This window comes from Panicum hallii, chromosome 4 (assembly GCF_002211085.1).
Source record: "Panicum hallii strain FIL2 chromosome 4, PHallii_v3.1, whole genome shotgun sequence".
Classification (NCBI taxonomy): domain Eukaryota; kingdom Viridiplantae; phylum Streptophyta; class Magnoliopsida; order Poales; family Poaceae; genus Panicum; species Panicum hallii.
This window is the reverse complement of record NC_038045.1, coordinates 44440176-44456551: the sequence shown is the minus strand read 5'-3', so window position 1 is coordinate 44456551 and position 16376 is coordinate 44440176. Positions and strand designations below refer to the sequence as shown.

At 49.6% G+C, this 16376-nt stretch overlaps 1 protein-coding gene across 1 annotated transcript; it reads left to right on the top strand.

The window, feature by feature from the left end:
* Nucleotides 1-373: 373 nt before the first annotated feature.
* On the top strand, nt 374-16095 carry LOC112888974 (protein DETOXIFICATION 16-like). The gene is made up of 8 exons (XM_025955420.1): nt 374-871; nt 13742-14286; nt 14445-14531; nt 14625-14681; nt 14799-15037; nt 15236-15354; nt 15476-15562; nt 15868-16095. Exons 1-8 carry the CDS (start codon nt 632-634, stop codon nt 15922-15924), a joined length of 1431 nt encoding a protein of 476 aa, XP_025811205.1. The 5' UTR covers nt 374-631; the 3' UTR covers nt 15925-16095.
* Nucleotides 16096-16376: the final 281 nt, after the last annotated feature.

The window sequence follows — 16376 nt, the reverse complement described above, 5'->3', positions numbered from 1 at the left end:
TTGACAAAAATGTTGAATACCATATTATAAAGGTTCTTATAGAGAAATAAAATGAAATATAAAAGAAGAATACAAAGCTCAGTTGCTCACGGACAGATGCAGGCCGTCTATTCGTGCCTCCACGTCGCTGGGCACGAATGCGCACTGGGTGCTTGTCTCTCCGTTCCTGCTATCGAAGTGGGCTATGCGCAGCAGGTATATGGGCCGCGATGGGCTGTGCGATACGACCCCAGCAACCCAACCGGAGTCGCCCGCCATCTGACCTGACGCCATCGGTTGACCCATTCCCCGCGCCGGGCAGAGCCAGCCGCCGCCGAGACGGCATCTTCTTTACTCCGTCCGTCTCCATGACCATGAGATGGGGGCGCTGCAAGTCGCGTCGCCTGACAGTGACAGGTGACAGCCGCCTCCCTTGCCCGCCGCTGCAGAACCCATCTGGTCCATTTGCTCGGCTGCTGCACACGCGGCCGAGAACGAAGCCGATCGGGAGAGCCTCCTGCCTCCACTCACACCTGCTCTCTCTGCTCCTCATCCCTCTTGCCTTCCTCTCAGCGCGAGTCTGTCAGTCTGACCCGCTCCCAAGGCGTACCGCAACAACCGAGGCCAGCGAGACGACGCCCAGCCCGCAGCAATGGCGAAGGGGAGCGGCGTGGAGGAAGCGCTCCTCGCCGCGGGCCAGCCCGACGAGCTGAGCGCGCGCGAGGAGGTGACGAAGCAGCTGCGCCTGGCGGGGCCCATGGTCGTCGGCGCGCTGCTGCAGAACGTCATCCAGATGATCTCCGTCATGTTCGTCGGCCACCTCGGCGAGCTACCCCTCGCCGGCGCCTCCATGGCCAACTCCTTCGCCACCGTCACCGGCCTCAGCCTGCTGGTACGTACGCGCTCGATGACGAGCTGCTTGTCCTCAGCTTGATTTGCTATGCTCTTGTTCTGTACCAAGTGTCGATCTCGTCTCGGCTACAGTGGGTGGGTTTCCTGCTGTTGCTGTCCGACATTTCAGTATTTCACCTTCCTAATTGCGACACCCTCCGCTCTGATGGGGACGAAGAAGATCAACGATCCTGAAATATTAAATCGCCGAGTTGCCATCCGAATCATGCAGACCTCCGTCTGTCTCCGTTCTAGTGAAGAACTTAATTATACTTTTGAAGGACCAGATAGGCGACCAGAGGGGGGGTGAATGGGAGCCTCAAATTCGATTAGAAAAACCGAAGAGAAAAGTACCGATTACACCCAACACACCTCGGACGAAGAGTATCAGTACCGCATAGCTCAGAACGACTATCAGCACTAGGAATACTCTTGACTCACAATCGGAAGCTCGATCGAGAAAAGTCCGAACAAAATCTCACAAGTTCAACCACGCAAACAAAGATTGGAGCAAAGCGTTCGGAAAGCCAGAATATCTCAGAAACTCGAACAATGCGGTTAGAGCATAGATAAAACAAAAACTAGAAATACTGGAATAAAATCTAGCTAACATAAGAACAACTAAACTAATTTTTGTTTTGCTTTTTCAGGTTTTAATTAAGCAGAAAATTAATTAAACCTAGAGCATGAAAATAAATCTAGAGAAGAAGCTAAGCGACTAATACTAGAAGGCAGCCCTAAAACATGATTTGGTACTCAAAAGGGACCTAAGAAAAATCTAGCAAAATTGACAGAAAAAGAAAAGACTAGTGAAGCAATTCATCGAACACCTTACGAGCAGGGTTGTGCTGATGAATAATCGAACACGATCAGAGTTGGGATTTCCCACACGCGCACTCGATTCGTCTTCCTGCACAAGAATCACACATACACGAAACAACGAAGCTGCTGAATAATTTTACCGTAGCCTCCACTAGGTGCCCTGCACCGCAAGCACGCACGCCCCTGGCCTTCCCTTGTGCTGCTGCCAGGCTCCACAAGCTCACCCTGCGCCAAAACAGAGGAGGAAGAAAAAGCACCCCACCAGGACTACCTCAACCTGCGCAAGAACAGAAAATCGACCAAGGAAAAGAAAAACAGTACGACACCAGACACAGCACGAGGAGATCACAGAAATTACAAGAATCAAAATTGAATCAACCGCCCAGAGGGCAAGAGGAGGAAAGGGCCTCCTTTCCCATGAATCTGTGGTCCAAACTCTCAAAATTTCATCACCAAATCCTAACCCTAGGGGAGAAGAGGGAGGAAGAGCAAGAACAGGGAGGGGGTTACGGGAGGAGCACAGCTCCTCTGTTCTTGCGTCAGGGGAAAGAAAAACTGGCAGCCCCAAGAGCCAGGGCGTGAGGGGGTTATTTATTTATTTTTTTTAACCCCAACAACTCTCACCCAAAAAGACTACATTACCCCTAGACTCAAATAAACACTAGAAAGCCCGTAGGGGCAAAACCGGAAAAAGATACATGATCTCATCCGACGGCCGAGGTTCTTTCTTCGAGTCGAAGTCTTCTCCGCGATGCCGTCGTGTGGACGAAGATCCGGTCCGCGGTTTTGGAGGGTCCGCGAAACCCGGGTAGATGGCCGGTTTTGAGAAAACCGCCAAAACTCCACGCGCGGGAAGATTCCCGCCTCCACGCCGTGGCCCTAGACGCCGTTCCCGCCTCGGCCTTCTGACGACCCTAGACGCCGCCCGACGCCCGTCACCTCCTCGCCCGCAGCGAGGCCCTAGACGCCGTCGACGCCCGTCGCCTCCGTTAGTCCCGAGACCGACGCCCGTGCATCCACGACTTGGCGTTTTCAACCGCCGTCCGCCTCCTTGGTTTTGTGGCGCAAACCAAGAAACCCGCCTTCCGTCGCCGCTTGCGTCCTCAATCCAGGAGTGGACGCCACAGCTGCCGCCCAGCCCGAGCTCCTCCACGGCAACTCTACGTCGACACTCGACGCCCGTGTACCTGCAATCCAAAGATCAAGCGCACGATCACACCGCACGGTTGACAATTCACTCATCACAGGCAGGATAGAGTACTCTCATTCCTCAATCTCCCCCTTGATGAGTGCATTGTCAACACACCACCTGTAACCAGAGAAGTGATAAAAAGAAACAAGAAAGCGAAGAACTCAAGCAAGTGACACAAAACTCAGAAAGGCAAGACCAGTCACTTACTCAAGCACAGATCGATCCCCTAAGACAAGGGCAACAGCTCGACGCAATCGATCAAAAGCCAAAACATGACTCCTCAAAGACAGAGGTAACGCCCGACGCAGTCATGCTGGAAGTGGAAGGAAAGCGAGGAAAACCAGGAGCCAAAAACAAAGCAGAAACTCCCCAAGCAAAGCTTTTCCCTCTCACAAGTGCAACTCTCCCAAAATGATGCACTCTCAAAGCCCTATGCACAACAAGTTTTTCAAAAAATCAAACAAGTCTCCCCCTTGTTGGCACATGCACACATCAAGCCTAAATAAACCTAAAGCTCCCCCTGAAGCTGAGACTCCCCCTGAACAGATGCCATGCCATGAATGCAATGCAGGAGGTGTAAGTGAAAGCATTCAGGGATACAATGATATGAGCAACATCTAGTCACAAGCACGTGTGCATTCATAAATAAGACCTGCATCTAGCTCAACAGGGTATATCAAATTAGTCTAGAGCTAGACAAGTTCAGTTTAGGAGAAATAAAAGCATCACCCATGATCTAGCACTAACAAGTAGGGAATGGAAAGCAATGCTAATCATACTCATACAGGTGATCCAAACTCAGCCAAAAACAAGTTGTTAACATTCATTTTTCAATCAATTTTATATCAAGCAATTCTTAATGCCAGGGGTTGAAAGCTTGTCATGCTTCACTTAGCAACGAGGCCAAGCCTATGCCAAAAGACAATTAGAAGCTTAAAGCACTCGTTTCAGTCATGCACAGCCTTGCCCGGGTTCTCACAAGTGCAAAGTGAGCCGTCCCGAAAGCTCGATCAGTGCGACAAGCAATCCCACCTGGATCTTTTCAATCCATTTCAAGAACAGTTCAAGCAATTTTATCAAATTTAGATCATTTCAAGTATGAATTGCTGAACGAAAGGCTACACTAGCATGAATAAGATAGCAAAGCACATCAACACGCCCTAACATGCTAGTAGCCAAAGCAGGGTGATCATGTTTTCGGATTTTCAAAACAAAATAGCTTAACTCAGAAGATGTCATATACATAGTGGCGCAAGCTATACATGATCAAATTTATCAACTCACACTAGCAGGCACTAGAAGATCATAGCAATGTATACAAGAATGCTAGTGCAAGTGAGGCAATGCGAAATGCAAACATGTACAATGCATATGCACAATGCAACTACCAAACCTAGAAATCAAAGAGAAGCAAATAAAACCTACAAAGCTAACCAAAGAAAAGTCAGCGATTAAAAGGGGTAACAAACCCCAAGCTCCCCCCGCAAGAGAGCAAAGGTGTCCTGCTCAAGCGGTTTGGTGAGAATATCTGCGGTTTGCCTCTCTGAAGGGACATGGATCAGGTCTATGTGTCCTCTCTCATGGTTATCTCGCAGGAAATGGAATCGGATATCTATGTGTTTGGTTCTGGAGTGTAGGACAGGGTTCTTAGCAATGCTAATGGCTGACATGTTGTCTACAAAGATGGGAACCCTACCAAAACTCAATCCATAATCCTGCAAGGTTTGTTTCATCCAAAGTATCTGGGAGCAGCAGCTAGCAGCGGCAACATACTCAGCTTCTGTGGAAGAAAGCGCTACGCTAGCCTGCTTACGAGAGGACCAAGACACCAAAGATGTACCGAGAAATTGACAAGTGCCGGATGTCGACTTGCGATCCAACCGACACCCACCGAAATCGGCATCAGAAAAGCCCACCAAAACCAGAGAAGAATCCGCAGAATACCAAAGACCAAATTCAGGAGTGAATTTCAAATACCTGAAGATGCGTTTCACCACCTGCCTGTGGGAGGTGCGCGGCGAAGCCTGATACCGCGCGCAGAGGCAGACGCCGAACTGGATGTCCGGTCGCGTCGCCGTCAGGTACAGGAGAGAGCCGATCATGCTCCTGTACTCCTTCTGGTCCACCGCCTCGCCGTCCAAGTCCTCATCAAGCGCCGTCGAAGTGCTGATCGGAGTCGGCTGAGGAGACAAGTCGCTCATGTCGAACTTCCGCAGCAAGTCTCTAGTGTACTTGGCTTGATGGACAAAGGTGCCCTGAGGAGTTTGCTTGATCTGCAGCCCAAGGAAGAACTGCAACTCACCCATCATGCTCATCTCGAATTCCCTGGACATCTGCTCAGAAAACTTGGAGACAAGAGCGTGAGAAGAGCCACCAAAGATAATATCATCCACGTATATCTGAACTAATAGAAAATCAGTGCCAGACCGCATGAGGAACAAAGTTTTATCCACACATCCCATTTTAAAGCCCTGAGCCAGCAAAAAGGTTTTCAATCTATCATACCAAGCTCTAGGTGCCTGTTTCAAACCGTAAAGAGCTTTTTGAAGTTTATAAACACGGTTTGGAAACTTGGGATTTTCGAAACCAGGGGGTTGCTTCACATAAACCTCTTCTTCGATAAAACCATTCAAGAAGGCAGATTTAACGTCCATTTGGAAAACTTTAAAACCCTTGGAAGCAGCAAATGCAAGAAAGATTCGAATAGCTTCCAAACGAGCAACAGGGGCAAAAGTCTCCTCAAAATCAATGCCCTCTTTTTGGCAAAACCCCTGGGCAACAAGACGAGCCTTGTTCCGAACAACCAACCCATCCTCACCCTGCTTGTTTTTGAAAACCCATTTCGTTCCGATGGGATTACAAGCAGGTGGAGGCTCGACTAAAACCCAAACTTGGTTTCTTTTAAAATTTTCAAGTTCCTCATGCATGGCATTGACCCAATTAGAATCAGAAAGAGCGTGTCCAATATCCTTGGGCTCAAAAGAGGCAACAAACGCTGAATGAGCAAAGCCAGCGATACTTGTTACCTTGGACCTAGTGACTCGCTCGTTGAGATCACCTAGCATCTGTTGAGGTGGATGGCGGCGCTGAATGTGTCGCGGTGCTTCCCTTGTCGAAGTTGCCTCCTCCTCAACCAACGCTGGTGTCTCCTCAGGTGCATCTGGTGAAGCCTGAGTCACCTGCTCGACCGGCCCCCGGAAAGTAGACGTAGTCGGGTCGGGGCCGTCGTCATCGTCTGAGCTCGTGGCGGAAGCAACTGGGTCCACAGCACGCGTGGTAGCCACAGGGTCGCCCTCCGCAGCTTCTTCCTCCTCATCTTCAAAGATGGAGGTGCCGAGCTCATCATCTCCTGCAACTTCAAAGACAGAAGAATTGCACGGTGCAGTCTCGTCGAAAGTGACTTCACAAGTCTCTCTGACGATGTTAGTATCAATAATCAGCACACGGTACGCTCTAGAGTGAGAAGCATAACCGAGAAAGATGCCGTCAGACGAGCGAGACTCAAACTTATCAAGATTTCCATCTTTCAGCACAAAGCACCGGCAACCGAAAACTCTGAGATGGTCAACGCGGGGCTGGCGTCCAAATCGCAACTCATAAGAAGTCCTATGCATGAAGGCACGCAAGAAAATACGGTTGGACACGTAACAAGCGGTGTTAACCGCCTCAGCCCAATATTTGCGAGGAGTCCTATGCTCATCGAGCATCGTCCTCGCCATCTCCACCAGCGTCCGATTCTTCCGTTCTACAACTCCATTCTGCTGTGGAGTGTAGGGAGAAGAATACAGGTGTTCAAGCCCTTGATCACTGCAAAAAGCGTCAAAACGAGCATTTTTGAATTCTGTGCCATTATCACTGCGAATCGCTCTCATGGCCTGGGGTAGCTCGTTTTTCAACCTCAAGATCAAGTCTCGAACAAACTCGAAAGCCTCATCCTTGGTTCTCATGAAAAAGACCCAAGAATAGCGAGAAAAATCATCCACGATCACAAGAACATACCACTTCCCACCAACTGACATCACCCGAGAAGGACCAACTGTGTCCATGTGTAGCAACTCTCCAGGGTGAGCGGTCATCACCTGATTAACAGGCAGATGAGAAGCGGCAATCATCTTCCCGTGGCGACACGGATGGCACACAAGGTCCTTCTCACACTTCAATTTGGGCAATCCTCGGATTAGGCCAAGTGAGCTAAGTCTCGACAACAAATCGAAGCTCAAATGTCCAAGTCTCCTATGCCACTTCCACAAATCGGAAGAAGGACCAGCCAACAAGCAACGAGAAGGGCCAAGAGGAGTTCCAGAAAAGTCAACCAAGAAAACCCGATCGCGAGGTGTAATCCGGCAAACCAAATCTCCTCTGGAATCCAAAACACGCGAACAGCCCTCCTTGAAGCGAACCTCAAACCCCTCATCAAGAAGTTGCGAAACAGAGAGCAAATTAAAACCAAGATTCGAAACCAAAGCAACTTCTCTCAGGGTAAAGCGGTCAGAAACTCGAACAGCGCCAAGTCCACGTACCTTTCCTCTTCCATTATCCCCGAACACAATGTACTCCTTTGAGCGCATCGGGGTGAGGCTGGAGAACCATTTGTCATTTCCGGTCATGTGGCGCGAACAACCGGAGTCCATGATCCACCTGCTCTCCAAGCCTCCAACCTGCACATTAGTAGTGAGACAAAGGGTGAGCAAATGTCTCAACACTGGGGTTAGCAAAGTGAGAAGCAAACCAGTGTCGAGCCATTTGCTCTACAGAGGGGTTAGGAAAACCAGACAAAGCGTATCTCCCGTCCCGTCTACCGCGTGACTGACGAACACCACCGCGAGGAAAGCGTGGAGCCTCAAAACCTCCTCCAAAGCCTCGGTCCTGTGGTCCATAGCCATACTGAAAACGACCAGGAGCACGACCGGCAAAGCGACCACCCGCTGGAGCACGGTAACCACCACCGTCTCCCTGACCTCCACCTACACGGCGCGCCCAAGCATCTTGCCTACCACCATGCCGAGGAGGACCATGCACCCGAGCAGGGTACATGTCCGCGTTCCGTCTCTCCTGCTCACGCCTCACAGCCCGCTTTCTTCTGAAGCAAAACTCCTCAAGGTGACCTTCCCTGTCACAGTACTCGCAGTGGTACCTCACCTCACGCTTGGGAGGTGGAGGCCTAGCCTGCGGACGGGGAGGAGCAGCCCCCTTCTTCTGGGCAACCTGGGCTGCTGCAGCAGGGAGTGTGTCAAGGGGATTCCTCAGCTCATTGGGCTTAGGAACCCAAACCTGCTTCTGCGGAGGTGCTTTCGGTGGTTCTTTAAGCACACCATCCGCGGGGTCAACAAGCGAAGGCTGCGTGCTTGTACTAGCAGTGTTTCCAACAGCCTTGCCGATCTTACCATACAACTTGTCAAAGTCTGACTTCGTGTATGTGTAACCGACCCCAAACCCATCACCACGCTTAAACTGCTTAATCATCATACCCAACTGCGGCTCACTAGCAGAAACCCAACTAAGAATCGCCCTAAGATAGGTATTTTCATTCTCTAAGTTGGCTTTCTCTACCGCAAGATTATCCAAATCAAAGATTAAACCAGGGCAAATAGAGCAGTCAATAGGTGGACTAGACTCCACGACCTTAGTCTTCCCTAAAGACTTAACCAAGGCGTTCTTCTCATCTAGCTCCGACCTAAGCGTGGGACAAAGCTTGCAAGCACCAAGCAGAACTGGCCTAGACTTCATCTCCTCTAGCTCGCACACAACAGTAGCAAACTTGGACTGCAACGAAGCTAGATCGGACTTAAAGATAGGACACTCATCACATTCAAGCACATCGCTAACAATAGGAGCGTCCTTAACCAGTTCTAGTTCATGCTTGGCCTTAGCGAGCTCATGAGACACGTCAGCAAGCGAAGTCTTAGCAACATCTAAGTTCGCGACGTTCTCATCATGCTTGGCACGGAGAGCAACAAGATCATTCATGTGAGATATGCAGCCAGCGCACTCATCCTCACTAAATTTCTCCCTAGCACAAGCCAGCTCAGCCCTAAGCTTTCTACGCTCTCTAGCTGCTTCCTTAAGCAGCCTCTTTTGGTTGTCGAGAGCAGCGTACAACTCCCTAACCTCCATATCAAGCAGGTCGATTGTGGAGTTTACCTCTGAATCGCTCTCGGATCCAGGAGAAGAGTCGACGTGCGTCGGTGTAGCATGTCCACCCGAAGACGCACGAGCACCATCGGCTTCGCCCGCCATGGTGCAGAAACCCTTGCGCCGACCGGCCGCCAAGCACAGGCCGATGAAGCCGGTGGCTTCCTTGTCCCACTTCTTCTTCTTCTTCTTGTCGTCGTCGTCGGAGGTCGGTGAAGAAGAGCGGTCGGTGTCGGAGCTCCTGTCGAGGTCGCTGAGCTGCGCCAGAAAGGCCTTCTCCCGTTTCTTGGCCTTGTACTGGAAGCGCTTCTTTAGCGACTCCTTGTCGAAGCGTCCTCCCCGGTCATGACTGCGGTGCTTGTGGCGCCGACGCTCCTTATTGGAGCCTCCCTCGTCGCGGTCGCGGTGGCGGTAGTTGTCGAGGTGGTTGTTTTGGCCACCGCCGGACTTCTTGGGGCAATCGGCGATGAAGTGGTTCAAATCGCCGCAGTTGTAGCAACCGGGGTTCTTCTTCCTCTGCCTGTTGTGGTAGACGCGCTGGAACTTGCTGATGAGGAGGCACAAGTCGTCGTCGCCCAGCATCTCCAGCTGCTCATCTGTAACAGAAGGCAAAGTGGCAAGAGAAAAGCCAAGAGCAGAGTTAGCGTTAGAGCTTGTTCCACCTGGGCCAGTCACAAGAGCGATGCTCTTGGAAGGAGGGGCACCATTGAGCTTGGCTCGTGTCTGGTTATCCACCTCCGTGGCCTTGAGCTTGCTGAAAAGCTCATTCACGGTCAGAGTCTCATAGCCTGCAGACTCAATGATTGTGTTCACCTTGAGATCCCACACAGAGCGGTCAAGTGCGTAGAGCAACTTTAGGGCCTTCTCGTGCTCCGTGTACTCAAGGGCATCAACAGATCTGTTCGCATTGACTTTGTTCACAATCGATTGAAATCGACTGAACATATCGCCAATGCTCTCACCCGGCCCCTGTGTGAAGTTCTCGTATTCACGCCGGTGAGTCTCGAACAGTCTGGCCTTCACCTGAGGTGTGCCCTCGTGGTAGTTCTCAAGGCACGACCAAACTTTGTGGGCTTCTTGAAAACCCTGGACGCGTGAGAACTCCGCACGAGAAACGCCAGCAAACAAGGCATTGACAGCCTTGGCGTTAGCCTCGTGCTCAGACACTTGAAGAGGTGTGGTCCGAACGGCAAGCACTTCGTAAACCTGGTTCTTGGTAATCTCCCAAACCTCGGCTCCCATGCTTTGCAAGAAGGCCCGCATACGCACCTTCCAATAAGCATAGTCCTCGCCGGCAAACACGGGGATCTTACCAAGACTCGCCATGGTCGCCAAGTGGTTTTCGAACCGGTTAAGGTACTGAAAACCTCAACCAAGCTCTGATACCAATTGAAGGACCAGATAGGCGACCAGAGGGGGGGGGGTGAATGGGAGCCTCAAATTCGATTAGAAAAACCGAAGAGAAAAGTCCCGATTACACCCAACACACCTCGGACGAAGAGTATCAGTACCGCATAGCTCAGAACGACTATCAGCACTAGGAATACTCTTGACTCACAATCGGAAGCTCGATCGAGAAAAGTCCGAACAAAATCTCACAAGTTCAACCACGCAAACAAAGATTGGAGCAAAGCGTTCGGAAAGCCAGAATATCTCAGAAACTCGAACAATGCGGTTAGAGCATAGATAAAACAAAAACTAGAAATACTGGAATAAAATCTAGCTAACATAAGAACAACTAAACTAATTTTTGTTTTGCTTTTTCAGATTTTAATTAAGCAGAAAATTAATTAAACCTAGAGCATGAAAATAAATCTAGAGAAGAAGCTAAGCGACTAATACTAGAAGGCAGCCCTAAAACATGATTTGGTACTCAAAAGGGACCTAAGAAAAATCTAGCAAAATTGACAGAAAAAGAAAAGACTAGTGAAGCAATTCATCGAACACCTTACGAGCAGGGTTGTGCTGATGAATAATCGAACACGATCAGAGTTGGGATTTCCCACACGCGCACTCGATTCGTCTTCCTGCACAAGAATCACACATACACGAAACAACGAAGCTGCTGAATAATTTTACCGTAGCCTCCACTAGGTGCCCTGCACCGCAAGCACGCACGCCCCTGGCCTTCCCTTGTGCTGCTGCCAGGCTCCACAAGCTCACCCTGCGCCAAAACAGAGGAGGAAGAAAAAGCACCCCACCAGGACTACCTCAACCTGCGCAAGAACAGAAAATCGACCAAGGAAAAGAAAAACAGTACGACACCAGACACAGCACGAGGAGATCACAGAAATTACAAGAATCAAAATTGAATCAACCGCCCAGAGGGCAAGAGGAGGAAAGGGCCTCCTTTCCCATGAATCTGTGGTCCAAACTCTCAAAATTTCATCACCAAATCCTAACCCTAGGGGAGAAGAGGGAGGAAGAGCAAGAACAGGGAGGGGGTTACGGGAGGAGCACAGCTCCTCTGTTCTTGCGTCAGGGGAAAGAAAAACTGGCAGCCCCAAGAGCCAGGGCGTGAGGGGGTTATTTTTTTTTTTTTAACCCCAACAACTCTCACCCAAAAAGACTACATTACCCCTAGACTCAAATAAACACTAGAAAGCCCGTAGGGGCAAAACCGGAAAAAGATACATGATCTCATCCGACGGCCGAGGTTCTTTCTTCGAGTCGAAGTCTTCTCCGCGATGCCGTCGTGTGGACGAAGATCCGGTCCGCGGTTTTGGAGGGTCCGCGAAACCCGGGTAGATGGCCGGTTTTGAGAAAACCGCCAAAACTCCACGCGCGGGAAGATTCCCGCCTCCACGCCGTGGCCCTAGACGCCGTTCCCGCCTCGGCCTTCTGACGACCCTAGACGCCGCCCGACGCCCGTCACCTCCTCGCCCGCAGCGAGGCCCTAGACGCCGTCGACGCCCGTCGCCTCCGTTAGTCCCGAGACCGACGCCCGTGCATCCACGACTTGGCGTTTTCAACCGCCGTCCGCCTCCTTGGTTTTGTGGCGCAAACCAAGAAACCCGCCTTCCGTCGCCGCTTGCGTCCTCAATCCAGGAGTGGACGCCACAGTTGCCGCCCAGCCCGAGCTCCTCCACGGCAACTCTACGTCGACACTCGACGCCCGTGTACCTGCAATCCAAAGATCAAGCGCACGATCACACCGCACGGTTGACAATTCACTCATCACAGGCAGGATAGAGTACTCTCATTCCTCAATTTTCGTAAAGTGACTATGACGACTATTCCCTCCACCAATGCTCATCTGACGCCTAAGACCATTATTGATAGAATGATAGTTATCAACGTGACTATAGCGTGCTAGAGTGTACTCCCTCCGTCCATAAAGATTATTTGTTTAAAAAATTTCAGACATATTGCTAGTAGTGGAAAATGATCATGTTACCCCTAATTAACTATAGCAGTTGTGATTGAAAACTGCGCTGTTTATTTGGTTTCCTAGATTCTCAATAAATGCAAATGTATTGGAACTGAAAAGTAACAACTTAAGCATTTGATTGGCTCCATGCCCTTCTCTATGCAATTATTTCTTAGAATGAGATATTGCTTTAATTAGATGGACTTTGAACACTCTTTGTAGAACAAAATTTGAAGGCTAAACGAACAATCTTCATGGAACAGAGAGAGTAGTTAGGATCCAAGGAAAGAGGTTTTAATTTGAGGTGAAAAAGGGAAGTGCGTTGAAACAGAATTTTAGGATTCAGTCAGAAATGATCGAATAAGGATCAAACAAAACGCAACCATCTCAAAAATTCGATTAAAGTTGAATTTCTCAACCGAATTTTTATGCCTCGACTATATGTCTATATAAGCTGGTGTTCTCTTCTAGGTACAGAAACCTAAACTCTAATTATGGACCTTCTTTATAGCTCTCACTTTTTCCATCTTTGTCCTTAGCTTCTCACACCATCTCCACAATTCTCCCCATCGTCTTCTCCAGTAGTGGTCAATGCCCAAATTTTCATCAAACTCTGGCCAAATTTCATTTAAAAATTTAATTCTTTTTTTGGATTTTCCAAGAAATTCACCCATTTTGGTGGCAACCCAAATTTTTCAGTTTTTGAATTCCACAACCCTACATCGAAATGGTGGCCAAATGCAGTAATGGTCAGAGAAATGGGGTCATGACTAATGGGGTAACATAGGTGGTTATGGGTGGCAATGGTGGCTGGGTGGTTTGAGTGCAATAGGATTAGAGAATATATGAATCAACTGTTCTTTTATTACTCGATGTGTATCATCTGCTATGCAGTTAGAGCCATCGAGTCCGTGCTCTTTAACGATGTGTATCAAATGTTCTTTTGTAGCTAGCCTGTTTAACGAAGCGTGGCCCATCTAGGAAAACTAGATCTGCTAGAGAAGACAGAGCTTAGATGGAGAGGGTAGAGACAATTGGTATAGGCTTCACTGACAGCAAAGAGATCCTGGAACTAACGATGCTGTGAGGGTATTGGTAGCCAGTCTTTCACTTCCGCTTCTCCACTTGCATGACCAGCAAAAGAAGATTTCTTTTAGGGCTCCTTACTCCTTCTCTTCTGGCGCCCGAAGAAAAAGTGAAAGGGCAAGTGAATAATCTAAACATGCGGGTAAGCAGCAAAAAAAGAATAAAAGTAACGCGCCCTACCTGTTAGTAAAGTAAGGTGAAAAATACTTCAACTGCTCTTTAAAAAAAAATCCAACTCATCAATCTGCCTGTGTCGCTTGAGGATGCAGCTTGGAATGGCTAGTGCCCTGGACACTCTGTGCGGCCAAGCGTTCGGAGCCAGGCAGTACCACCTCCTGGGCATCTACAAGCAGCGCGCCATGTTTCTCCTCACCATCGTTAGCATCCCGCTCGCCGTCGTCTGGTTCTACACCGGCGAGATCCTCCTCCTGTTCGGCCAGGACCCGGACATCGCCGCGGAGGCCGGCGCCTTCGCCCGGTGGATGATCCCGGCGCTCTTCGCCTACGGCCTGCTACAGTGCCACGTCCGGTTCCTGCAGACGCAGAACATCGTGGTGCCCGTGATGGCCGCCGCCGGCGCCGCCGCGGCGTGCCACCTGGTCGTGTGCTGGGTGCTGGTGTTCGGCCTCGGCATGGGGAGCAAGGGCGCGGCGCTGAGCAACGCCGTCTCCTACTGGATCAACGTCGCCGTGCTGGCCGTGTACGTCAGGGTGTCGAGCGCGTGCAGGGAGACGTGGACCGGGTTCTCCATGGAGGCCTTCCACGACGCGCTCGGCTTCTTCAGGCTTGCGATCCCATCTGCTCTCATGGTCTGGTAATTGAATTGAAGCTTGCTGTGCTTTTTGTGAGTTTTGATTGTTGAAGTTTCTGCACAGCTGTATTGTATGGCATGCATGGATGTTCAGCTAGTGTGTTACTGTTACATTGCCTTGTGCACTTCACTGACGATGATGTAATGTAACCTGGTTTCAGCTTGGAGATGTGGTCGTTCGAGCTCATCGTGCTCCTGTCAGGCCTTCTTCCCAACCCCAAACTGGAGACGTCCGTGCTGTCGATCAGGTTGTAAATTAATTTAATGCTACTGATTTTCTCAAAGGTTTATGCAATGCCTCGTAGCTGCCTGAACACTCTGCAAATGTTCGTCTCTGACAGCCTCAACACTGCTGCCTTCGTGTGGATGATCCCCTTTGGGCTTGGCTCGGCCATTAGGTAAGTAAAACTTCTACTAATCTCCACTAAATCCATGGCACATCATGCACGGATGATGCTAATCATGCAGCCACACTCAACTGTCTGCATTTGTCTGACGAACAATTCTGCACGCAGCACTCGCGTCTCCAACGAGCTGGGCGCGGGGCGGCCCCAGGCCGCACGCCTCGCGGTGCGCGTGGTGGTGTTCCTGGCCGTCTCGGAAGGCCTGGCCGTGGGGCTGATCCTGGTCTGCGTCCGCTACGTCTGGGGCCACGCCTACAGCGACGTCGAGGAGGTGGTGACGTACGTGGCCAAGATGATGCTGGTCATCGCGGTGTCCAACTTCTTCGACGGAATCCAGTGTGTCCTTTCAGGTAGTACAGAGTTCATTTCATACACACCAAATTTCCTTTTCTGGGTTATTTGTAGTGCAGTTTTGAATCGATTTGTCCTGAGTAGTGTTCTGCGCAGAGAGCACGGTCAGACGAGAGTTTTCTTGAATCCATCCTGAAACCAAACTGCTACGAAATTTCTGACAAATTTGCGTGCTCTTCGATCTGATGGGAGTGTAGGTGTGGCGAGAGGCTGCGGATGGCAGAAGATTGGTGCTTGCATTAACCTTGGTGCCTACTACATCGCCGGCATTCCCTGTGCTTACCTCATAGCTTTCGTCTTGCGCGTTGGCGGAATGGTGAGCGGCCTTCTCTTTTCCCTCGTATCCCCAAGAAATCCTATCAAGTTTCAGTAAGCGTATCATTGTCAGCTCTATTCTGGTAGTTCTTGGCTGACGTCGTGCACTGCATGGAGAACAGGGCCTGTGGTTGGGCATCATCTGTGGCCTCTTGGTACAACTCCTGCTGCTAATGGTCGTCACGCTATGCACCAACTGGGACAATGAGGTATGCACGCAAAAATTGATTTTATCGATCTCTATGCATTGCTATGGATATGTTGATCTCTTTACATTTCTTGACTAAAACTGAAGAATATTAATTGCTCACTCAAGTTCACACATACGTTAGTATTTAGCACACAACTCTGGTTCCTCTTATTGAAAATTTGGCTATACCTGTTTGTACCATTGTAAAGGGTGTAGTATGTCTAATTCATTCACCTTCATAATACGGTATCACCAGCAATTTTTCTCTGTTGTACTGTTTACTCCTCTTTACAGATAATCTCACTTCCAACTTTGAATCCCCAGGTAACGAAGGCGAAGGACAGAGTGTACAGTTCTTCTCCTGCAGATTTCGAAACATGAAAATTTGATGGTAGTCAAGCAAACAAATTAGGAAAATATACCTTGAGATATTCAATAAAATTGGAGATTACACAAAGGATGCCTTTTTTCTCATTCAGTGAAAAACCAACACTCTATGTTACTTATCAGATAGGAAATGATTGTCTATTAGTCCATGTATATTTGGATTCATCATACTTCTCACTACTACAAAACGCCTTGATCACAGGCACATATGGAATCGGTAGGGATAGTTGGAATCATGCGGGCGAGAGCAAAAATAATTCGAAGTGTTAGTCTGAATGTGGGCTTGTAATTAGAGCTGGTATGGATGCCTGTATAAAATCTTAGATTATGCCTCTCACCCCGCCCATCTCTCTCTCTCTCTCCCCCTCCCTCCCTCCCTCTAATGCCGAGCTCTTTCCCGACCAGTTGCAACCTGAGCTCTAATCTGGGGGTAGGATTCGCACGAA

Bases quoted from the DNA above. Each gene is read 5' to 3' on its own strand.
- LOC112888974 (XM_025955420.1), top strand. From the start codon at position 632: ATGGCGAAGGGGAGCGGCGTGGAGGAAGCGCTCCTCGCCGCGGGCCAG. The intron at 14,287-14,444 runs GTAATTGAATTG...ACCTGGTTTCAG, and splicing joins CCATCTGCTCTCATGGTCTG to CTTGGAGATGTGGTCGTTCG. The intron at 14,532-14,624 runs GTTGTAAATTAA...CGTCTCTGACAG, and splicing joins ACGTCCGTGCTGTCGATCAG to CCTCAACACTGCTGCCTTCG.